This window comes from Numenius arquata, chromosome 19 (assembly GCF_964106895.1).
Source record: "Numenius arquata chromosome 19, bNumArq3.hap1.1, whole genome shotgun sequence".
NCBI classification, from domain to species: Eukaryota; Metazoa; Chordata; class Aves; order Charadriiformes; family Scolopacidae; genus Numenius; species Numenius arquata.
In genome coordinates, this window is record NC_133594.1 from 9,749,591 (window position 1) to 9,769,429 (window position 19,839).

The 19,839-nt window shown below is 51.8% G+C and overlaps 1 protein-coding gene across 3 annotated transcripts in view; it reads left to right on the forward strand.

Annotated features, from left to right (window-relative positions):
* The first annotated feature begins 8,757 nt into the window (after positions 1-8,757).
* Positions 8,758-19,839, forward strand: part of CAMSAP1 (calmodulin regulated spectrin associated protein 1) — a 36,365-nt gene continuing 25,283 nt past the window's right edge. The window contains exons 1-2 of one of the 3 annotated variants that reach the window (XM_074160992.1): positions 8,758-8,826; positions 17,748-17,910. In XM_074160992.1, the coding sequence (XP_074017093.1) occupies positions 8,758-8,826; positions 17,748-17,910 (232 nt within the window). Of the gene's footprint in view, positions 8,827-17,747; positions 17,911-19,839 lie in introns of those variants that run through there. The other 2 variants (XM_074160993.1, XM_074160994.1) reach the window with 2 other exon arrangements.

A 19,839-nucleotide genomic window follows, 5' to 3' on the forward strand; every position in this document is an offset into this window, starting at 1 on the left:
TTTTTTTTCTTACTCCCTGAAGCTTTTGGCCTGTAATACTAACACAAGACACTGTTACTTGAGGCTCTAAGAGGCACAAGTCCTTCTCTACCAATCAGCATTCTTGTAAATAGTCCTTTTAATGAGTGTTTTTAGAAGACAAAGCTGGGAAAGGCTGCCCCATAGTTTGATGGGAGGTTTTTTGGCTTCTGAATGAGTAAGTACAGGTTCAGACCTATCAAACAGACACTTTGGTAGCAGTCGTGGTCTTTGAAGAACACGAAGGCTTGTTGAAAGGCTTCTTTTGATTTCAGTAATATGTTATCAGACTCTGGAGTGGCTGTAGAGCTTTCAGACAGACCAGGCAAGGATCATCTGTCAACTTTAGTGTCATCTAAAAGTTTGGCATCTGGTTTGCTGGCAGAACCCATGGGACTGGCCAAATGGCAGGAGCGAGAGGCCCGTTTTGCCTGTGTGGGAGAGGAGCTGCCCCAGGACTGCCTGTTGGTGGTGCCGGGGTGATGTGGATGATGAACTTGAACCAACTCCCCAGTTTTGAGGGGGCCGAAGCTGGGCGCTCTCCTGATCCGTGGTGTCTTGACCCGCTTTGGAAAAGCAGAGTGGCTCATTTCTAAGGGTAAAGGTTCTGCTGCTTGTGTGTCTCTGCTTCAACCCCGCAGGAACAGCATCAGAGTGTGATGCTGCCAGGACCTGCTAATGAACCGTGCCTGTTCGTTAGTGTCAGTTTGATCAGGGTGATAACTTTTATCAGAGCTGCCTCTCTTGGTGTGCCAAAATGCGATTGGCGCCACTGAACCTTTTATAAAGTAAGGAAAAAAAAAGCGCATCAGTAAAACAACGCTTATGAAGAAGAAATGATACTCTTAGAAGATACGGTGCTGGACCTGGGCATTCTTAGCCTAATGAGCAGGTAGAGACCTTAGGGACAAAGGAATACTGCATCTTTAAAATGCTTGAAGGCTTGAGAATATGTGGTTATTTCTGGATTTCGTTATTCCAGAGCTCAGCGCTTAAACAGCTGAAGTGTTGGAGAGTGTGTTCTTCCTGATCTGCCAAACCGTTTTCGTGCTTGGTATGGCTTTAACATATAGCCCTGCTTGGCTTTCAGGAACTTAGCTTCCAGTGGGCAATAGGTGGAAAAGGCCAGAACATAGGAGGTGTGATGTTTGCAGCAAGGCATAGGAGTTGATTTAAAACAAGCGAAAACTACCCTTGAGGTTAAAGGAACAGTTGAGGAATTGATTCAAGACATCGGTGGTGGTGTTGGGGTAGGAACTGGTAGCGGAGGAGGGAGCTGCGTGTCCCCACCACACCTGGGTGTGTTGCTCCTTCAGCACAGGAAATGGAGGGGGAGGAGTTAAGACCATTGTGCTTGCAAAGGCATTAGTTGTCCCAATTTTTGCAAAATCTGCAAGAAAAAAAAATGATAAATCACTGCTTTTGAGTCAGAATGTACAGACAGGTCTCCAGGCACAGGCAGCGTGTGTGGTAGGATCTTTGCCTGGTGATAAACCCTTCTGTCCCCTGGCTGAAGGGCAGAGGACCGGCGGGTCGGGTCCCTGAGCACATGGGAATTGAAGGGTTTAAAAAAAAAAAACCTTTTTAAAAAAAAAAAAAAAAAATTTTGTGAGAATGAATTAGCCACCTACCACCCCGTCTCCTTACACCTTGATTTCACAGGCTTCCAAATATTCCCATGACCACGTTATGAGACACTTAAATATGACATGTCTTTGCTAGTTATAACTTGAACACCGGAGCTGCGAGCACGGGACTCGAATCTGTAAATCCCTACTCCTGTGAGTAATTCTATGGCTGGCTCTTACAGTTCTATCTCTTTGCCCCATCGGTTGATACAGACAATCTTCTATCTTTTGATATTACATGACTCTTGAAAGCTAGCTAGCTATTTATTTAAATATATGTAACGTATAATTTTTGTCATCAAAACACTGATATTTTTAATAGAAATGTACTCTACGGAAGTTTGTTCTCAGGGCTTCATATTTATACTCTTTATAGGGGGATGCATTTAATGGGATGTATTGGGGGGGAAAAAAAATAACAGTGGCCACTTTACAACTTGGACCTCGATTGTCTTGACGTGTGAGCCTGAGTTAGTGTGACTCCTAACGAACCGCTCCTGTCTGCTCCAGCCCAGAGAACCTGCTGGTCTTTCTGTCCCTGTGAGCAGTGACGTGAGTCTTCCTTTCAGATCGCTGCATCCCTCTATGGAAATGGTCACGCAGGGTTGCCCCGAAACGCCACACTTGGCTGATCTTTATACCATTTCAAGGACGCTTCTGCTCTCCGTGCAGCTGGAAAATTAACTTTGCAGGGTTTCTGAAGCAGTCATCGGTGCGCTGCCGCTCCTCTCCTGGGGCGGAGCGAGGTTCGCTCCTGCGAGAGCTCGGAAACCTCCAGGTAATCACTGGTTTTTTGGCTGCTCACAGCCCCTGTCACAGAAGCGTCCCAGAACCTTGAACCCCATTTCTTTCCTTGCTCTCCTGGAACCAAACTTGTCTTTTGGAGATTGATCTTCATATCCAAGCAACACTTAAGTGGTTATTGAAATCCTTTTTAGTTGGGACTGTTACAATTTATATATATATATATATATATAAAATTTTTTTTTTTTTAGGCATTGTGATTCATGGGCTGAGGATCTTTTAATATATTTTGAAAGTTGTTTAAACAAGCATTGCACCAAACGAATGTATAGTAGCACTGTCAGCAAATATTGCCAGTGGAAGAGATACAGGGGTTACGCTCAGCTCTACTGCAGCGGCAACTCTGCAGCCGTAGCGTGCCCAGGATAGTGTTTCATCCAAAGTAAATGCCCTGGTTTTCTACTTTTAATAAATAGCATTTTTATGAACTAGCAGAATAGCGGCGCTTGCAGCTGGGTGTTTCCATCCCATCATAAGTCCTTGTGCTTTGAGGCATAAGCCAAACCGCTGACGGTGTCTTCCTCTCTGGGCTCATCCTTCTCCTGAAGGATTTGTGCTGGTTCTCGGGGGGTAGGACTTGGGAGCAGCCCCCCCTTCCCACGGAGGACACGGGAGCGGTGTGTGTTGCGTCCACGTGAATGTGCTCTCATGGTGGTTCTTCTCACCTGCATCCAACATCTAGGTATAAAAAGGGGTTTTTTTAAGGACCTTTTGCCCTAGACTTGAAGATCCTTCAATGCAGATCCCGTTTGCCGCATGTAAACTCCAATAAATGTAAATGCATTAAATTCTTACTGAATTTGGGTATAGTTTTATATCGTGCTCTGGGGAGAGGGAAGAAATTAGATCACGTTTTAAACCAAGCCCCACAAAACAAAGTGTCTTTGTCGCAGCAGGTAACAGAGGCCTGTAGAGATTTTTAATTTGCATATTTTTATCATAGGTTAATGAACTGTACGAGAATGCGATTTGCTATCTGGCACTTACACGAGGCAGCACCACTAAAATTATATCGCAAGGTACTGACTTAACATTTATTTTTATTTTTCATTTCACCTGTGTATAAAATAATTAGGTACAGCATATGATAATTTTCCTGTGGCACTGACACTGGTGTGTGGCATGCACAGCTGTTTCCAAGACGTAACGTTCCTTTTACGAAGCTTAACTGGGGCGGCCGTCACTGAGCCTGTGGAATTCAGGGTTCATTCTGGACACGCTCCCGTGGGTCGCTCCCCCCGAGTGGGAAAACCAGGCTTTGCTCCCGTACAGCAGCCTCCAGGCAAAAAAAAAAAAAAGAAAGGGGGGGGGGGCAAGAAATACTACTAATTTGTTATCACTTTAAGCAGTTGTTGTTGTCTGCTGAAATATTCCTGGAGGTTTTCAGGGTTGTGAGCGGAGCCAGACCCGTTCGGACTGAAACGACCGCGTACCTTCGGCGTGTGGAGGAGCCGGACCCAGGAGTGAGACTAGAATGAGCGCTGAGTCTCTAGACCTGCTCACACATACACACTGAAGACACTGATGTTATGTGTGCTGTAAATTTATAATATATCTTAAAAATAAAGGGTTTTTTTGATTTATTACAAGGTGTTCCGAAACGTCATTTTCAGGAGCAGCAAAGGTTTATGAATCCCCGTCGTTCAATGTTCCTTGTATCTGCAGAGCACTGGAATTGTTTCTCAGAAAATAAGGCATTTCAATAGCTGGGCAAGAAACCTGTAACGGAATTTGTGCGGAAAATCCTGGTTCAGTGGCTGGATTTGCACCCGGAAATTATTTCTCTATTTTACGTGGGTAAGATCCGTCGCAAGGGCCATGCGAAACAAGATTTGGTGATGCCCTGGGACGAACTGATGCCATTTAAGAGGGATTTATCTTGACGGTGGTTGACTGATAGGTTGGAAGCCTTTTCTTCTGACGCGGGACAACCCTCATAAAGGGAAATAGTTGGAGCACCAGCAGCTGGTGGGGTGGTGGGATGCAGCAACGTGGACATGAGGAAACCAGGATGCCCCCCTGACTCTGCCCATCCCGGTGCTGCCACCGGCTGTTTGGCAACGAGCTGGGAAGCTCCAAGCCTTGCCCACGGGTGTGTGGTTGCCTCGGAGGCAACTCGTGAGGAGTGTAAATGCAGGAGGTTGTTTCTCTAAGGAAGAGGTGGGGTTATTAGCGTTTTCACACAATGTTCGGGGCGAGGAAGGGCACCTGCCAAGCAGCCTGTTTGTTTAGTGCCTGTTACAGCAGCTGGTGAGGAGTTCAGAGTAATTTTCATTGCATCTCGTGAAAGACGGAGGATTAGTGTCCGAGACACCTAAACGCCCCTTCTTCAGTGCGGGGTTTTTAACGTTGTGGTGTTAAATGCAGGCATTTTGGTGGCCCCTAACTCGGATTTCCTTTATGCACGGATTAGCAGGAGGCTGCAGGACAGTTCAAAGGTCCGGCTCTCCACTAATTTAAAATTAAAACAAAAAAAAAAAAAAACCCAAAACCAAACCCTTAAAGCAGCTGATGATGTATCATTAGATAATGGTGCTTCTCGACCTAAACTGGTACAGCAGGTCTAGGCAGAAATCCACACCTTAAAAATTAAAAAGTGCTGCTCTCTGAGTGACAAGAAGGGCTGTAATTGGCGTGGGGTTTGTCGGCTCTGGAGGTGCGAAGGGCGCTTTCGGCGCGGGGAGGTGTCGCTGGCGCTTCCCAGCAGCGATGAGGGGAGAAGCTCCTGCTGCTCCGGCCCCGGGAGCCGCCTCCAGCAGAGCCCGAGTCCCCGCTCCCAAGGGAGGGGAAGGTAAGTACAGGTGGCGCTCGGCTGTGAAAACGCGGCGCGGTGTTGACGAGGTGAGACATCACCAACACCACAAGCACGAGAGTCGTCCCCGTGACGGGTGGTTACCGCAGCCTCTCCCAGCAAGCGGGCGTTCTCCTTCCGTGTGTTCCCTCTTCTCCCGTGGGTTGGAGGTCACCAGTGGCACTTAACCCATAAGTAGGAGCAGAAAACTGTACAATTCCCTGGCGGGTCCCTCCACCCTGGCTGCCTGGAGGGGATTCCAGCAGAAACGGTGGATGCTGCCCCTGGGAGCTCCTGCGCCCCGGCAGCCCCATGCACTCGCATCAAGGCTGCAGTTTCCCTGCTCTCTGCATTATCTTTATATTTTAACGGTGATTTTACTCCGACAGCGGAATTGGCCACAGGAAGCAGCGGCTCTGGAAGCTGCGGGGGATGCTTCGCTATAGGGGAAGTGGGTTTGGGGCAGAATCAACGGAGCAAATCCTTTAATCTTGCCAGCCAAAGCCTTCGCTTCAAGATGCAAGATTTGCACTTGTGAGCTGGGCCATCGCTCCCGTGGCTTGGTCCTGGAAAATGGCTTGGAGACGGGCAGGTCTGTAGCGTGTGTGTGTGAGCAGCGTTGGTACGACTGCCAGGGAGTGTGACCCCAGTGGGGACGGCAGTGCCCCTGCCCCGTGTATCCAGTGTCACCAGGAATCCGGTCGCTGGTGGAGCTGGGGGAGGGACATCAGTAACTCGAGATGCGCTGGACCAGACCACGCCGGACCAAAATAAACCTGGAGAGGTGACCAGCTCTCTCAACCCCAGGGGTGTAAATCAGATGGCTGGCCCAGGAGCTGGTGCCCGAATAAACAGTCTGAGTTGAGGGTCCGTGGTTGCCAGAGGCTCCTGGGGAGTCACCGGGGGCTCCAGCACCGCGGTTGCTGCCTCCCCCGTGCCGGGTGCTTGGCTGCGGGTGATGAACACAGCAGCTGGGAGGATGCAAACCCCGTGTCTTGGGGTCCTGCACCCCAGGATGCGGTACTGCCGCTTCCCCACGGCTGTCGCAGGGAAGAGCTGCAGCTCTCCACCAGGTTTCGTTAAGGATGCCATCGCCGTTCGCGTAACGAGCTCTCCCACTCCGGGAAGCGGCGTGCCCCGGGCGCTGGGCTGGCCGAGCTGGTTCCACACCAGAGCTCTGCGTGCGCGGCACAAGCCACGGCCACGGAGGCTTTGTGCTTAATTCCTGGTGGGAACTGTCTGAGCACCCCGGCGCCGGGCTGTGCGGGTGTGAGTGGCTGCCGGTGCACTCTGAAAAAGAAATTATTCACGGAAGACTCGGAGCACTTATGCATGATGTGGTTACTTGGCTTTTACGAGCCATAACTTGGGCATAAACCACATTTATGTTGAAGTGAACCTCTATTTGTCCTCTGAGGAAGGGCTGCCCTGGAGGGAATCTGTGCCCGGGAGTCCCGTACCCACGGCAGCCCCCAGGGGGTGGTTGAATTATTCAGCTCCTCGGCGCTGCCGTGCAGGGAAATAGCACAGCCCCGGTGCCGCGCTGAACCTGCCGCCTCCAGCCTCGACCCCTTCCCGTGGCGTGAGGGCCCTGCGGGGGTTGGGACATCTCTCTGGATTTCTTGGCACCTGGGATTAGATATTTGCTCCATTCCCACGTGGTCCGCACAGCCCCTGCCAGGGAGAGCCAGGCGGTGTGGGCTGCTGGACCCCCACGGCTCCTCTGTGAAGCATGCAAGAGAAGGAAAATAGTTTGGACCCTTCTAAATCATCCTTAAAAGGACACCAGGCGACTATTTCTGTGCTCTTGGCTCACCATCGCAGCAGCCCTCTTCCATCTGTGTTTTCCCCTACACAGGAGCCCGTTGCCAGGCTGCGTGCGATGAATCACGGGGTGCTCTCCACATTTACCCCCATTCGCCTGGCTCCCTCGCAGACGGGCACCTTCCTCCCCTGCTCCCACATGCAAGCTCTCACCAAAGAAAGAAAAAAAAAAAACCACACAATCCTCCCCAAAATCTGAGCTCTGGGCCCCGAGTGATCCTTCCCCATCCCTCTTCTCCCTGCTTCCCCCAGCGCGGGCCGGAGACGGCAGCAGCCGGCTCCTCCTGCCAGCCCCCTCTCCCCCCTTGCAGGAGCATCGTGCCCGGCACAGTTGAGCCTGGAAGAGATTTGAAATGCTCTGTATTTTCCTCCAGCCCAGGTGTTTGGAAGCAGGATGGTGCCTTTCCCCACCGGACACCCGGGCGGCTCTGGCCACCGTGGGCTTCCCCGGTGCCGTCGCTTCCCGGGCTGAGCAGTCGCTCAGATTTCCGTGGGTTACCGTGAGCTGTATTTATAGCTTGCTCTGCTAAAAATAAAAGCCTCCAGTGTTGGGTTCCCTGATCCCAGCCTCTCATAAGGAGGGATGCCCGCGAGCCCCGAGAGGCTGTCTTGGGGGGATCGAGTGATGCTGCTCACACAGAGGGCTGAGGAGAGTTTATTTCTTGGAGATGGTGTAGCTGCTGTCTGACCTGGGGCTGCTTTTGCTCAGTGCAGCGAGGACTCATCCTACTAAAATACTTTATTTTGTCTCATGGGGCTTGATGTAAGGGAGCCTGTGAGCGAGAGGGGGGGAGCATCAGCACTTCTGGCTGTGGCTATTCAGTGTGGTGTGTGGCAGCCCCGCAGAGCAGGGCTGCGAGCAAAGGTGCTACCAAAATGCTCTGAAAATTATCTGGGTGTGGAGCGTTTGCCTGTGGTGGTGCCTGACACCCCCTCCCCGTGTGTGTGTGTGTGTCCCCAGCTAACGCTTCTCTCTCTCTTGACTAGTTTCCAAGCGAGGCCCCTTTTCAGCTCCCACGCAGTGACCTTGCGGGGCCACCGCGCTGGGGACCTGCCAGAGCCTCCCAGGTGCGGGCAGGGTCCCCTGGGGACGGTGCACGGGAGCAGCGTCACCAAAGACAAGGAGCCCGATGACCCCCTGAAGGCAACCTCGCCCTGTTCATGCGCCTGGCACAAAGAAGCCAGTCAAGGCAAGTGATTTCCAAACCGGTTTCCTTATTCTGGTTGCGTTTTGAAGAGTCACAAGGGGAGAGGGGGCCCCGTCTGTCCAGGGTGTCCCCCCTGCCCTGCCCCAGCACCCAGCCAACACGTGCAGGGGTTCTGGCATCTTCTCCCCTCCCAACTCCGTGATCTCCAGCACAATAACACCAGGACCCCGTTGAGATGCAGCCCGGGGTGGGCTGCAGGGCTGACTCTGGATGTTCTCCCCGCACGAAACCTTCCAGCTTTAACCAGCAAAGCCAAACTGGGAATATCTGCTCCCAGCATTGCCCTCACCCCTCCAGCCCCCGGCCCCCTCCTCCACATCTCTGATGTCATTCAGAAATGAGTGTGAGTCATTCAGCCGTTGCCGTGGCAACGCCAGTGATGCTGGGGAGCGCAGCGCTGCCCTGCTCCCCCCAGCTCTTCCTGGGGAGCGGAGGGGACCGAGCCCCCCGGCGCTGAGCCCCTGGGACGTGCCGTGGGCTCCCCATGCCACGGGCTGCTTCCCAGAGCCCCCCGCGACCCCCGAGGCTGCGAAGATGCCGGCGGCTGCCACGGGTAAGTCGGTGCTGTTGGGGATTTACCCATCCGGGGGGAAGCTTCTGCTGGGGGTCTTATAGCATCCGTTTGTCTTGTCCAGCAGGACAGGCAGCAGCACCCAATGCCCCAGCCCCCTGGATATGGGTGTCCTTTGCAGCTTCCCCTTCTCTGTGTGCTCCTGGCAGCCCCAGGGGTCTCGTCACCCCAGTTCCCAGGGCCAGCCGGGGGGTTATGGGCTGCTCTCAGCCAGCTCTGAACCTCGGGGAGCGAGGGGCCCCCAGGGCGGAGTGGTGCTGGGCAGGTATCAGCCTCAGCATGTGTGGGGACAGTGGTGGTACAGCACTGCATGTGGGGTACCAGGGCCACACAGCCCCCCATGTGTGGGTAGCATCCGTGCCTGATGGTCCAAGTCACCGGCCCCGTGCCCCCTTTGCCTAGGACAGCGGGGTCATCCCGTCTCAGCGGGATGGGACCCTCACGAGCCGTGTTGTGTTTCTGCCCCGGGTGCTGCTCGTGGTGTCTCGGCCTCTCCTCGCTCGGCTCCGTCCTGGCACAGGGCTGTGTCCTGCCTGCGCCGAGAGGCTGCCTCTGCCAACCCCGGAGTGCGCCAAAGCCTTTGGAAGGGATATAGGGGGATACCCTGCCCTGGGCACCCCAGGGCGCGCAGGGACCCCCTTGTGTGCTGAGCCCTGCAGCAGGGAGGTGCACCCGGGGCACTGGCATCCCTGCTGGGAGCGTGGGGACCAGGCTGGTCCCTGCCCAACCCCTGCCTGCTCCCGCCCGCCAGAGACATTGGCATCTGAGGTCCATCAGCCAGAGTTTGCTGCCGGTGGCTCGGAGGTGCTGGCGTGGCTGGCTTCCTGCTCGGCGTCTGAGTTTTACAGTCAAGTTCTGGCTGTAAATAGGACCCGGCCAAGCCGGATTGAGATGTTTCAATTACCCTGACTAATTTGTACATTAACGTGTTTCTCTGGCTACAGATTTAAGAGCGTTCGAGCGCGGCATGTGCAAGCTGGCAGGGGCCCAGGGGGCTGAGGAAGGCGATGTTTGTTTTGGCACCTCTCTAGAGGCAGGGCAAGAGGGGACAGGGCTGCCAGGTGAAGGGCTCGGCTGCGGCGCGGAGCCGGCAGGGAGGTGAACCAGGAGCTGCGTCCCACCGGAATCGCAGGGGGCTAAAAATATTGAATGGGAATGAGTCGAAATGCCACCGCCCGCCCCCACCAGACCCTGCTGTGGTGGAATTAGAGGAGCTCTAATTTGCTTTTGAGGCAGTTTCTGCTCTTTAGAAACTCTGTGGGCTGAAGCTTTGCTCATTGAAATCACCCGGAGCGCGTTGCGGTGCTGTCCTCCCAGCCCAGGGCCGTGTGGTTTATATTTATGGAGGCGAAAGCTTTAAAATCCAGAAATGACAGCCCTTTCCTCGCGATACCCTCTGTATCTCAAGACCAAACCTGCCCCAGGGAAAGGGAAACGCCTGGCTCAGGTATATCCTCCCCGTGTCTGGGATGGAAGAGGTGATTTTCCAGGACCCGGCAGCAGCTTTTGCCTTTGTGCATCCCCCGGGGGACCTGGAACAAGGCGGCCCCGGTTTTGTTCCCACGCGAACACCTCCCTCTGCGCAGCGAATGTGAAACGTTTCGGTGAAATAACGATGTTGTAACACGTTTTTGGAAAAGGCTGGCTGGAGTCCGCTGTGGATTCCCAAAGGTAACGCCTAGCAGAGGTTCAGGACGTTGTTTTTGAGGATAACCACGTGCCGGCTCGTGGGGAGGGAGGGGGGTTGTGCCGTTCTGCTTGAAGTCAAGTTCTTGGGGCACCGGGGCTTTGTAGTGCTCCGACCGCAAACCCCACGGCATTTATTGGGATGAAGATGCTGAGTACGTCCAGCCTTGCTCTCGGCTACTGCACCTCGCAAAGCGCAGTCAGGAGCAGGGGGCAGATGTTGCATTTTGGATTTTCCTCATTCACTTCTTCTGGCGCCTTTCAATTAATCATTGCTTTCCAATAACTTTTAAATAGTGGTGAAAAAGTTGGAGATAAGTCATTCTCTCTTTGCATAGTTATACATTTGGGGTAAATAGAGTTTTACTTTCCAAAGTGTCCTTAGGAAAAAGAAATCATCTGGGTAAAACAAATCAACAGTTCCCACAGAAATTGATTCCTGCTTGAACACAACCCAAATATGCCTGCTAAAAAGGGTTTAATGTATATAAAGATACACAGGGATAAAGAAAAATCTCATTTTCTCATTAATTAGATGATGGCACCACTCAAAAACCTTTGGGTGCTCGCCCAGCTGGTCTCTGGGGTCTCTGGTTGGGGTTGCTCGAGGAAGGATGAGGCGCAGGGAAGGCACACTGGGACCAGACCTCTTGGTACAGAAGTCTCGCTGGAAAACCTGGTGGGCTGTAAATGCTATTGACCCGTCATCCTCCTAAACGCAGCCTAGGGACTTGAAAAGTAAATAACCTTATAGATGAAAATATTTTACATGCTAAAACCCCTCCTGTTATTAATGCAGACACTTAAAACCCACCACCAGCGCCTCCAGAGCTGTAATTGCTGGAGAAAACCACGAGCCCCATGAGGGAGCATCCCGTTCCCCGCAGCCGGCAAAGGAAGGTCTGGCTTCCAGCGCGAGAGAGAGCAGAGCAGGGCGAGCTGTCACCCCTCCCTCTGCCACCTCTTCCCCCTGGCAATACCAGCGTCATTAATTAATGTTTGCACAGCACTTTGAAGATAAGTGCTAAATAGAAGTATTATTTCAGATGCGATGGGGATCACCGTCCTCGTGCCGTGCGTGGCCCCTCTCTGCGAGGAGCAGAGCTGCCGGAGGTCCTTGCCCTGGGGCGTTTGCCCCCGGAGCCATTCGGTCCCAGGGTCCGGAGGGGCAGGAGCAGCCCCGGGGGGATGCCAGGGGAAGCCCAGGCAAGGCTCAAGCAACAGGCGGGGGTGTGAAGCGGTACTTCCCCTGGCATCGTTTCATACACATCAAACGTTTTAAGCAAGGGGAAAAGAAATAAATCTGAATAACTTGTTGCGCTCATCAGCATAATAGCTGAGTTGCACACGCGTTACCTTTAAAACAATACGAACGCATGCATGAATGAAATAGAGTCCTACTATCTGTGCTTAATTTGGTTTCTTTATTTACATGAAAAACATCGCTCGTTGCGTGCGGTTCCCCGGTGCAGGAGGCCACACCACTGCATATTCCTCCCGAGTTACGGAGCTGGGTGTAAATAATTACTGACAACAGCATTATGCTGCAGAAGCCCTTCCCGTGGTGTTGGTAATGGCGCTGAAGTGACTGGTCTGTTACTAAGAATAATATTCTGCTCTCCGTAAGGCTGGCGAGATGATGAACTGCTACGGGAAACTGTGTTGTACAAGGGAGAAAAAGGTATTTTGAAGCTGTCAGAGCAGCAAATGGCTGAGGAGCCGGCCAGCCCACCCCCCCATTATGGTACCCTGACTTCATTCATCCAGGGAATATTTTAGAATCATAGAATCATAGAATCGTCCAGGTTGGAAGAGACCCTTGGGATCATCGAGTCCAACCATCTACCCTACACTACAAAGTTCTCCCCTATACCATATCCCCCAACACCACATCTAAACGTCTCTTAAACACATCCAGGGATGGTGAACACATCCAGGGACGGTGAAAAGGGATGGGAATTTAAAATGTCAAAAAGACATTTAAAATGTCTTTTTTTTATCTCTTTTTATTTAGTGAATTTCTAGTAAGGCCTAACTTTTTTATGAACTTCTTAGTATGTCCTGGAGGATGCTAAAGCCCACTGGCACAGTGAAGACAGATTTCTCCTCCTCCTCCTCCTCGCCTCCCGCAGTGGTGGTGCCAGCCCCAGCCCGTCCAGTGACCTCCAGAAGCCCCCGGGCTCTAAGTCGATCCCAGCTGGGGATATTAAGTGCTCAGCGCCGGGGCAAACGAGGCGCTGCAGAACTAAGCACGGGGAAGCAGATACAGCGGGGTTCAAAATTAGTGCAGGGCTGAAAATAGAGCCGTAAGGAGAGGGCTGCAGGCACGCACAGGCTGCTCCTCACCGCTCCGCCGGGGCCGGCCTCGGCGCTTGTGACCACCATGGACATTTTGCGAGGATAACAGGACAAAAATCCCGTTGATTCATTCAACTGTCTTGTCTCGCCGTGCAGTGTTTGTCCTGGGAAAACCTTGCCTGTTTGTGGGCAGTGTGTGAGGGGTCGGTGAAGGAGAGTCTCTTCTCTCCTGTTCTTTTCCTGGGAAGAGGACAAAAGGAGGTGAAAGGTGGGAAATCACCGCTTTGGAAAGTGTGATGAGTCCTCGTGGAGGAATGTCAACAAAGCAGAAATCAGGCTGCCCAGCACACCAAGATTCCCAAGTCACAGCCCCTCACCCTGCTTTTTTTGCTGATTTTAGCACTAAGAGCGTCACGCGATGGGTAGAGACATCGCACGGAATCTTCCCTCTCTGTAAATAGCTGCAGGGAGACAGGGAAGCACAGGTTTTCACGCAATCTCTGGCAGATACGTGTTTTCCTTCATCTGAAGGTGATTTTGTAAAGCTGAGGGAGAACCCCAGTTTCTCGCTGGGCTTTCTAACTGGAAGGTGCTGGTTAGTGCCACTGACGGGTCAGCTCTCGCTTCCTCTCTGTACCCAGGAGGTATCTCCACCCTACACGATCCCAGCGCACAGCATGTTGATATTTCTACAGACTATGCTTTTTTTACAATATAAATGTAGATCAGAAGTCCTGGGGGTGACAAGGGACCGATACCCTCATTCTACACGTCATCTCCGGTACTGATAAATGGAACACGGTGGAAGAAACCAAAATCCCAGGCATTCTTCCAGGACGGCGGAAAACAAGCACGTGGGTTCAGCTTCGTTACGTGCAATAGGTGTCGTGGTTGAGTATGGTAATTTCTCAAAGGTGTTACCTCCTCGTAATTAATCTGTGGGTTCTGCTGGAAGACAAGTTGCGCAGTGTTTGTCAGGTCACGCGTACACCCACTCCGAAGGGTTAAGGAATCCAGGAGACTAAAAGGAAAATTATTTCATATAGGAAAGCAATGTATGAACATTTTCCAGAAGAAAAGCCTTGAAGTGTGTTTAGTAGTGGGGTACAGGAAAGAAACAAGTGGTTCGCAAATTACAGATGAATTTGCTGCTACTGAATAAGGGAGAGCCCTTCATTTTCTCATGGAAAAAGCAAACACGTTTAGCAATCCACTGATGACCCTCCCATTTTAAATGCAGGCTTTTTATCTCCAGGACAATTTTGAGGACGCTGGCGTGGGATGGCACCCAGTTCTTGACAAACCACTTCACCATCAGCTAGAAAGTTTCCCCAAAACCATCAATTTCAGCCTATTTAAGGACAGGCAAATGCCCTCAGCGACAGAGTTCCAGGGTATTACCATAGGGGATTTCAGGGTGTTGCCGTGGAAGAAGTGGCAGCTCATTTCACCTCCGACTGGAACAGAAACGCAGCTCTGAGTGAAACGCTGTACAAGTGAAAGGGGGAGGACAAGAGGTAATTAATTCTGAGGCCAGGATCCCAGGAGCAGCAGAAGCCTGTAAAAGGAGGGCATTCTCCCGATGCTTTTTATCCACAATATTCATTTTCTTGAGCCAAACTGTTCCACTTTTTTTTTATTCAGAGAGTTTCAGGTGTCCAGGTAATACCGTGCAGGGGCAATCTGCCACCTTCTTAAAGCGTATTTCTAAGTGATTCTCCTAAATTTAACAGCTGAATCCATTCTTTATCTATAGCAAAAATATGTCAGAGGAAAAAGCAGCTCAGTTTTCTCCTGGCTGCACCTTCACCCTCGCATACAGGTCACCTGCTCTGAGAGTCAAAGGGACATTTTTTTTCTGCAATCCATTTAATGCCTGATCCACCACGTAAAAGAAAACATTCTTCCTGAGTTTAAAGGGGATTTGGTTTGGGCCTTAATCTAAAAACAAGAGCAGCTTGTTATAATGATAACGTCACAAAACGACAGCCTGGAAAAACTGTGTGGAAAACCAACCTCTTCAAACAGAGATTATAAAACAACGAGCAAGTTGTTTGCAAAGGACATCCACTTTAATTGCCTACAATCTTGCAATATGGAAGAGTGATAGAGGCTGGAATAACCTTTGAACGCCAGATCGTATTTCCTGATGACACAAACCAGAACGCCCTCTGCTTGCACTTTGGAAAAATATAGGGAAATAAATGTTGAATCTTAAGACAGACCCATATTAATCTTTAATGATTTTGAAACATTTATTTAATCTACCGGTTACATGCAGCAAAAAATAATTTATGAGAATCATAACAAAGAAAATTAGGTAGAGTAAGGTCAGTCTGCTATCACTGTTGTGCAGCTAAACTTATAATCACATTTTCAGTAGCTGGATATTAAGATAATTCATCTATCCAGCACAGGCATTAAAGGCTCGAACCTCTACTCAATCATGTAGCTTCGCTTTTCGGATGAGCCCTGAAATTCACTTGTCAAGCGAGTTAATCTGCAGGATCCGGTGCCGGTCCCCAAGGCAGCGCGTAGCAGTGTCTACCCGCACCCAGCAGCACGGCCCTCGGGTGATTTCGATCATCTAACTGCACCCAGCAAAGAACAGCCATCAACACCCCATACCTGCGGAACGCTCCTTGCTCTTATCTACGGATCAGGACATAAGGCGGGTGAAGAAATTCTCTACCTGTTAAGAAACAACACAAGATGCAGAAGGCGGGCTTCTGCCTGAAAACCATCCTTTGATGACGAGCAGATACTAACACATGGAGCTTTGGGGGAAATTATTTGTAATAACCTGAAGAAAAGGATCGACGATTATCAGCCAATGTTTTGTCAAGTGTGGTTGGCAGCAGAGCGAGATCTCAATCCTTCCTGCAATTAGACAAACCTCTGATTATACTGCAGTGGAGTTTATTGTGTAACTAAAGGTTTCCACAGCTAGTGATTTTTGTCAAGACAAAGTTTTTTTGGCATTTCTGTGCTTCCCTGCATCCAAAGGGAAGCCCAAGTGAAGATGACAAGGGGTTGTGCCACTGCTGTGGGGAGGCACACCGGGCTGCCAGGGCGAGGAGAGGAACACGGGCTGGCGGTGGGGGAGTTCAGCCGCACACCAGTCACTGGGACCCTTCTGCCTGTGAGCTGGTTCCCTAAAACTGTGCAAACCCTGCCTCTCTCCCGGACTGTGGGTTTCGAGGAGCGGGACCCGCCTGCCAGGGCTGCTATGCACTATGGATGGGGAAGCAGCCCAAGCCACTCAAGCCATTCACCCCACTTTTAACCAGAAAGGCTCCACGGTGGACCCCGCTGCTCAGAAACGGTAGCCAGGGCCAGGAAGCCACAGGGTCATCCCCGGGGCGGGGGCCGGCCTCCCCAACTCCCTCACAAGGGGTAAAAGATTCTGCGGCCTGAGCAGGCCCGGGGCCTTCGGTGGGGCCTGGCGGGTCGCTGAGGATGTGAGGGCTCGTCCGGCTCCCACAAGGCCCGGGGCAGGGCCACCCCAGCCCTCGGGCAGGGCTACCCCAGGCCCGGGGCAGGGCTACCGCATCCCCGAGTCGCTGGCCGAGGCCCGGCGGGACGCTGAGGGCAGCGGGGCTCCCCTCGCCGCGCGGGCCCCGTCCCCGTTCCCTTGGCAACCGTTGCCTAGCGAGAGCGGCGGGCGGCCGAGCCTCTGCGCCTGCGTCGTGCCTACGCGCGCGCGCGCGCCGTCCCCGCCTCCTTTCCCGCCGTGCGCGCGCGCCCCCCCCGGCCGGCCGGGAGAGGAGGGGAGGAGGGCGCGCGCGCGCGCGCGTGCGTTTGGCGGGCGCATGCGCGCGCGCGCGGTCCCGAGCGTCGGCAGCCGCGGCCCGACGGCGGCGGCGGCGGCGGCTCCGTCCCTCCCTCCCTCCCTCCCCGCCGCCCTCCTGCACCGGCGCCGGGCCCGGCCCCGCCGAACCTCCCCCGCCTCCCGGTGCGCCGCCGGAGCCCCGGGCACCGCGGAGGTGCTCCGCCCCTCCTTCTCCCCCCCCCCCCCCCTTCCCTTAACCCCCTCTCCGGCCCGGGGATGAGGCAGCGGTAGCGCGGCAAGGTGAGGCGGCGGGGCCTGTAGGCCGCGGCGGGCGGGCGTGAGGGGGGAGCGGCGGCGGGGGTTCGGCGGTTGCCGTGTGCGGAGCTGCCTGCCGGCGCCGGGTGGGCTGCGCCCCTCTCCCTCCTCCTCCTCCTCCTCCCTCTCCTCCTCCTCCTCCTCCCGGGTGGGGGCGGGGATGCGGGCTGGGCCGCGGCGGGGAGGGGGAGCCGCCGTCCCCCCCTGCCCTCCTCCGCGGCTTCCCGCCGCCCGGCGGGGCGAACGGGAATGGGGGTGCGGGCGAGAAACCTCTGCTGCTTCTCCTCCCGGGCCAGGCGAGGGAAGGAGCCCCAGGTGCTGCCCCGGCGCGGCCCCGCGGGGCGGTGGCGGTGGCGGGCGGGGGCCGCGGTACCTGCCCGCATTGTTCGGCGGGCGATGGGGGGCGGAGGTGGGGGGGGGGGGGGCGGCGGTGCGGGGGCTGCGGGGGGCGGCGGGGAGGGAGCGCCCCGTCCTGCCTTTATTCCAGCGGTGGGGCAGGTGCCGGGCTGCTCCTTTCTTCTTTGGCCATCGCCCGCCCGTAGCCTTGGCAAAGGGCTTTTTGTGGGCGAATCCGCGGCTTGCAATAAAAGGGATGCTCGCCCTGGGCTCGGATGTCTTTTGATTTCCGAGTGGATTTTAAATTGCTAAATAAGCCCTTGCGATGTAAATGCTGAAGGATGTCGGGCCTGTGGTGTTCCGCCCGCCGTATTGTGCCTGGCACGATGCTCCTTGGCCATCCCTTCAGCCAGCTCCTCTCCCCTGCGGTTTTAAAAAATGCAATGGTTTCAAAAATGCCTGTGTAAAAGTCCGTTGTCTTTTGTTTTTGTTTTAGATGGTGGATGTTGATGTTTGCGTGGGTGGAGATAGTACCAGAAGAAAAATGGATGCCCTGACAGATAGTGCAGTTGAGATTGTCCCTTTGGAGCTCTATGATTCAGCCAGAGCAAAAATAGCTGCTAATCTACAATGGATCTGTGCGAAAGCCTACGGAATAGGTAAGAGCACTTTTATCAGGGCGTCATTCTTGGGTTTGTTCTTGCTTTTTGCGTCTCCCCTGCCATTCCAGAAGTACTTAAACTGGGCTTAAATCACCTTTGTTTTAAATGTCAAAAATATGACCGTCTCTTTGCTTGTAATGTTGCACGTTTCCTGGTACCTTCGACGGGAATAATGGAACTGTATGAGATGCCCTGAATCAGCAAACTTAATGGTGAACGCTCGCAGATTGTGCTTGTGAAGAATGCTTACCTCGAAATGTTTAAATCCTCATTTTAGCGAAGTAAGACTTTCCTCCACAGAACTGTATGTCAGGGCTTGCAGGCCCCGAGTCCCTCCAGGCTGTGAAGGCGTTAGTCTGCTTCCTTGTCTAGTCATCTTGGCCAACGGATGCTAGGACCTTGATACTCTTTGTGTTCTCAGGAGGTTTGTTTGTTTTTTTTTTTTTTGTCAGATAGTTCATTTTGAAACCAAAACCACAAAAAAGTAATCAGTTCATGATCAGCAACATTCTTTTATGTAAATGTTGAATGAACAGGTACGGTTTGTCTGTGTTCTGTGACAAACAGCAAGTTGTAGGTGATAGAGGAATTCTTGCCCTCACATAGTTGTGAACCTTTACAGTCAAACGTGGAGAAATAAAGATTCTTGGAGTATCACTTGTACAGTATTTTCCTGACATCTATTGAAATTTGCTTTTTTGTTTTGAACTAGATCTATCTGTCTATTCTGAATTATTCTTACTAGATACATCTTGAGTTTAAGTAGTATCATTATGAAGAAATAGGATGGAATACGTATGTCTTTTGTTTATCCAGAATAAAACATGTAATAAAAACATACAGAATCTTGTTTTGGAAAATGAGGTAGCCCTGTTAATCTAAGTCTAATTCGCCAAACTCATAATATGCTTAATGGATTAGCACTAGCTTACTTTGTGACAAGGCTGAAGAAAAGCAGTCCGTTCCTGCAGTTAAATATTAATCCTTGTTGGAATATTTTTCTAAATAATTTTTCTTTGTTAATATTTCCAGTCTGTCAGGGTTCTCATTATTTTAATGTTTGTGGGGAAAACAGAAAATCATGGTTTTATAATGTTTAATATTAGTGAAGGTGTTTCATTACAAGCAACAAGAGACAAAAAAAAGCTCTGTTTATCTGATGATGTTTAAAAAAAAAAAAAGTGGGAATTTTAGGAGGGTGTTAGTAAAACATTGATAACTTAAAACAACATTTCCTCATGGAAAAAAATTTTCAGTTGGTGGAATTGTTTGTAATGTTTGCTGAAGACTTTTTAGTGATCAGAGATAAAATGGATATTCCAGACACGGAGAGGCACTATTTATATTATGACTTTGTTTCGGAAGAAAGCTGATCCTAAATTAGAATGGACTGGCACGGCTCCTACGCTGCAGAGAAGCTTTTTGGCCTCGTGTTTCTTGGTAGTGGCTTCAGAACTCAGGGTTGTGTCTGTGCGTCTCGGACCAGGTAACGGGTTAACAGCAAGTCTGTTTGTGCACTTGACAGTGCGGACTTACGTTGAATAAGTATTTGGCTTTCTTTTGATTAAAAATTTTAGAAAAGAAACCCACCTTTCGTGGTGACAACGATGTGATCTCCAGCATAGAGAAGGCCGTAGCAGCGCTTGCCAGTTTTTCTGCTTGTATTGAGGCTTGTTCAGATTACATTTTAATAGAAGTTAAATGCCACGAACAGAAGGAAAAAAATATTTTTGCTGGTGCTTTTGGTGTTGCATTGTTGGTTAGCTCCAGTGTGGGCTTGTGTTGTGTGTGTATCTTTGGGGGACCACGGCCCATGGAAATTTAGTTTGGTTTTTGAAATGGCTCCCGCAAGGCGTTGTCACGTAGTAAGCATTATTTCTGGAATAGCATTGCAAAATACTTAGAAATTTATAAGCCTCTTTTATT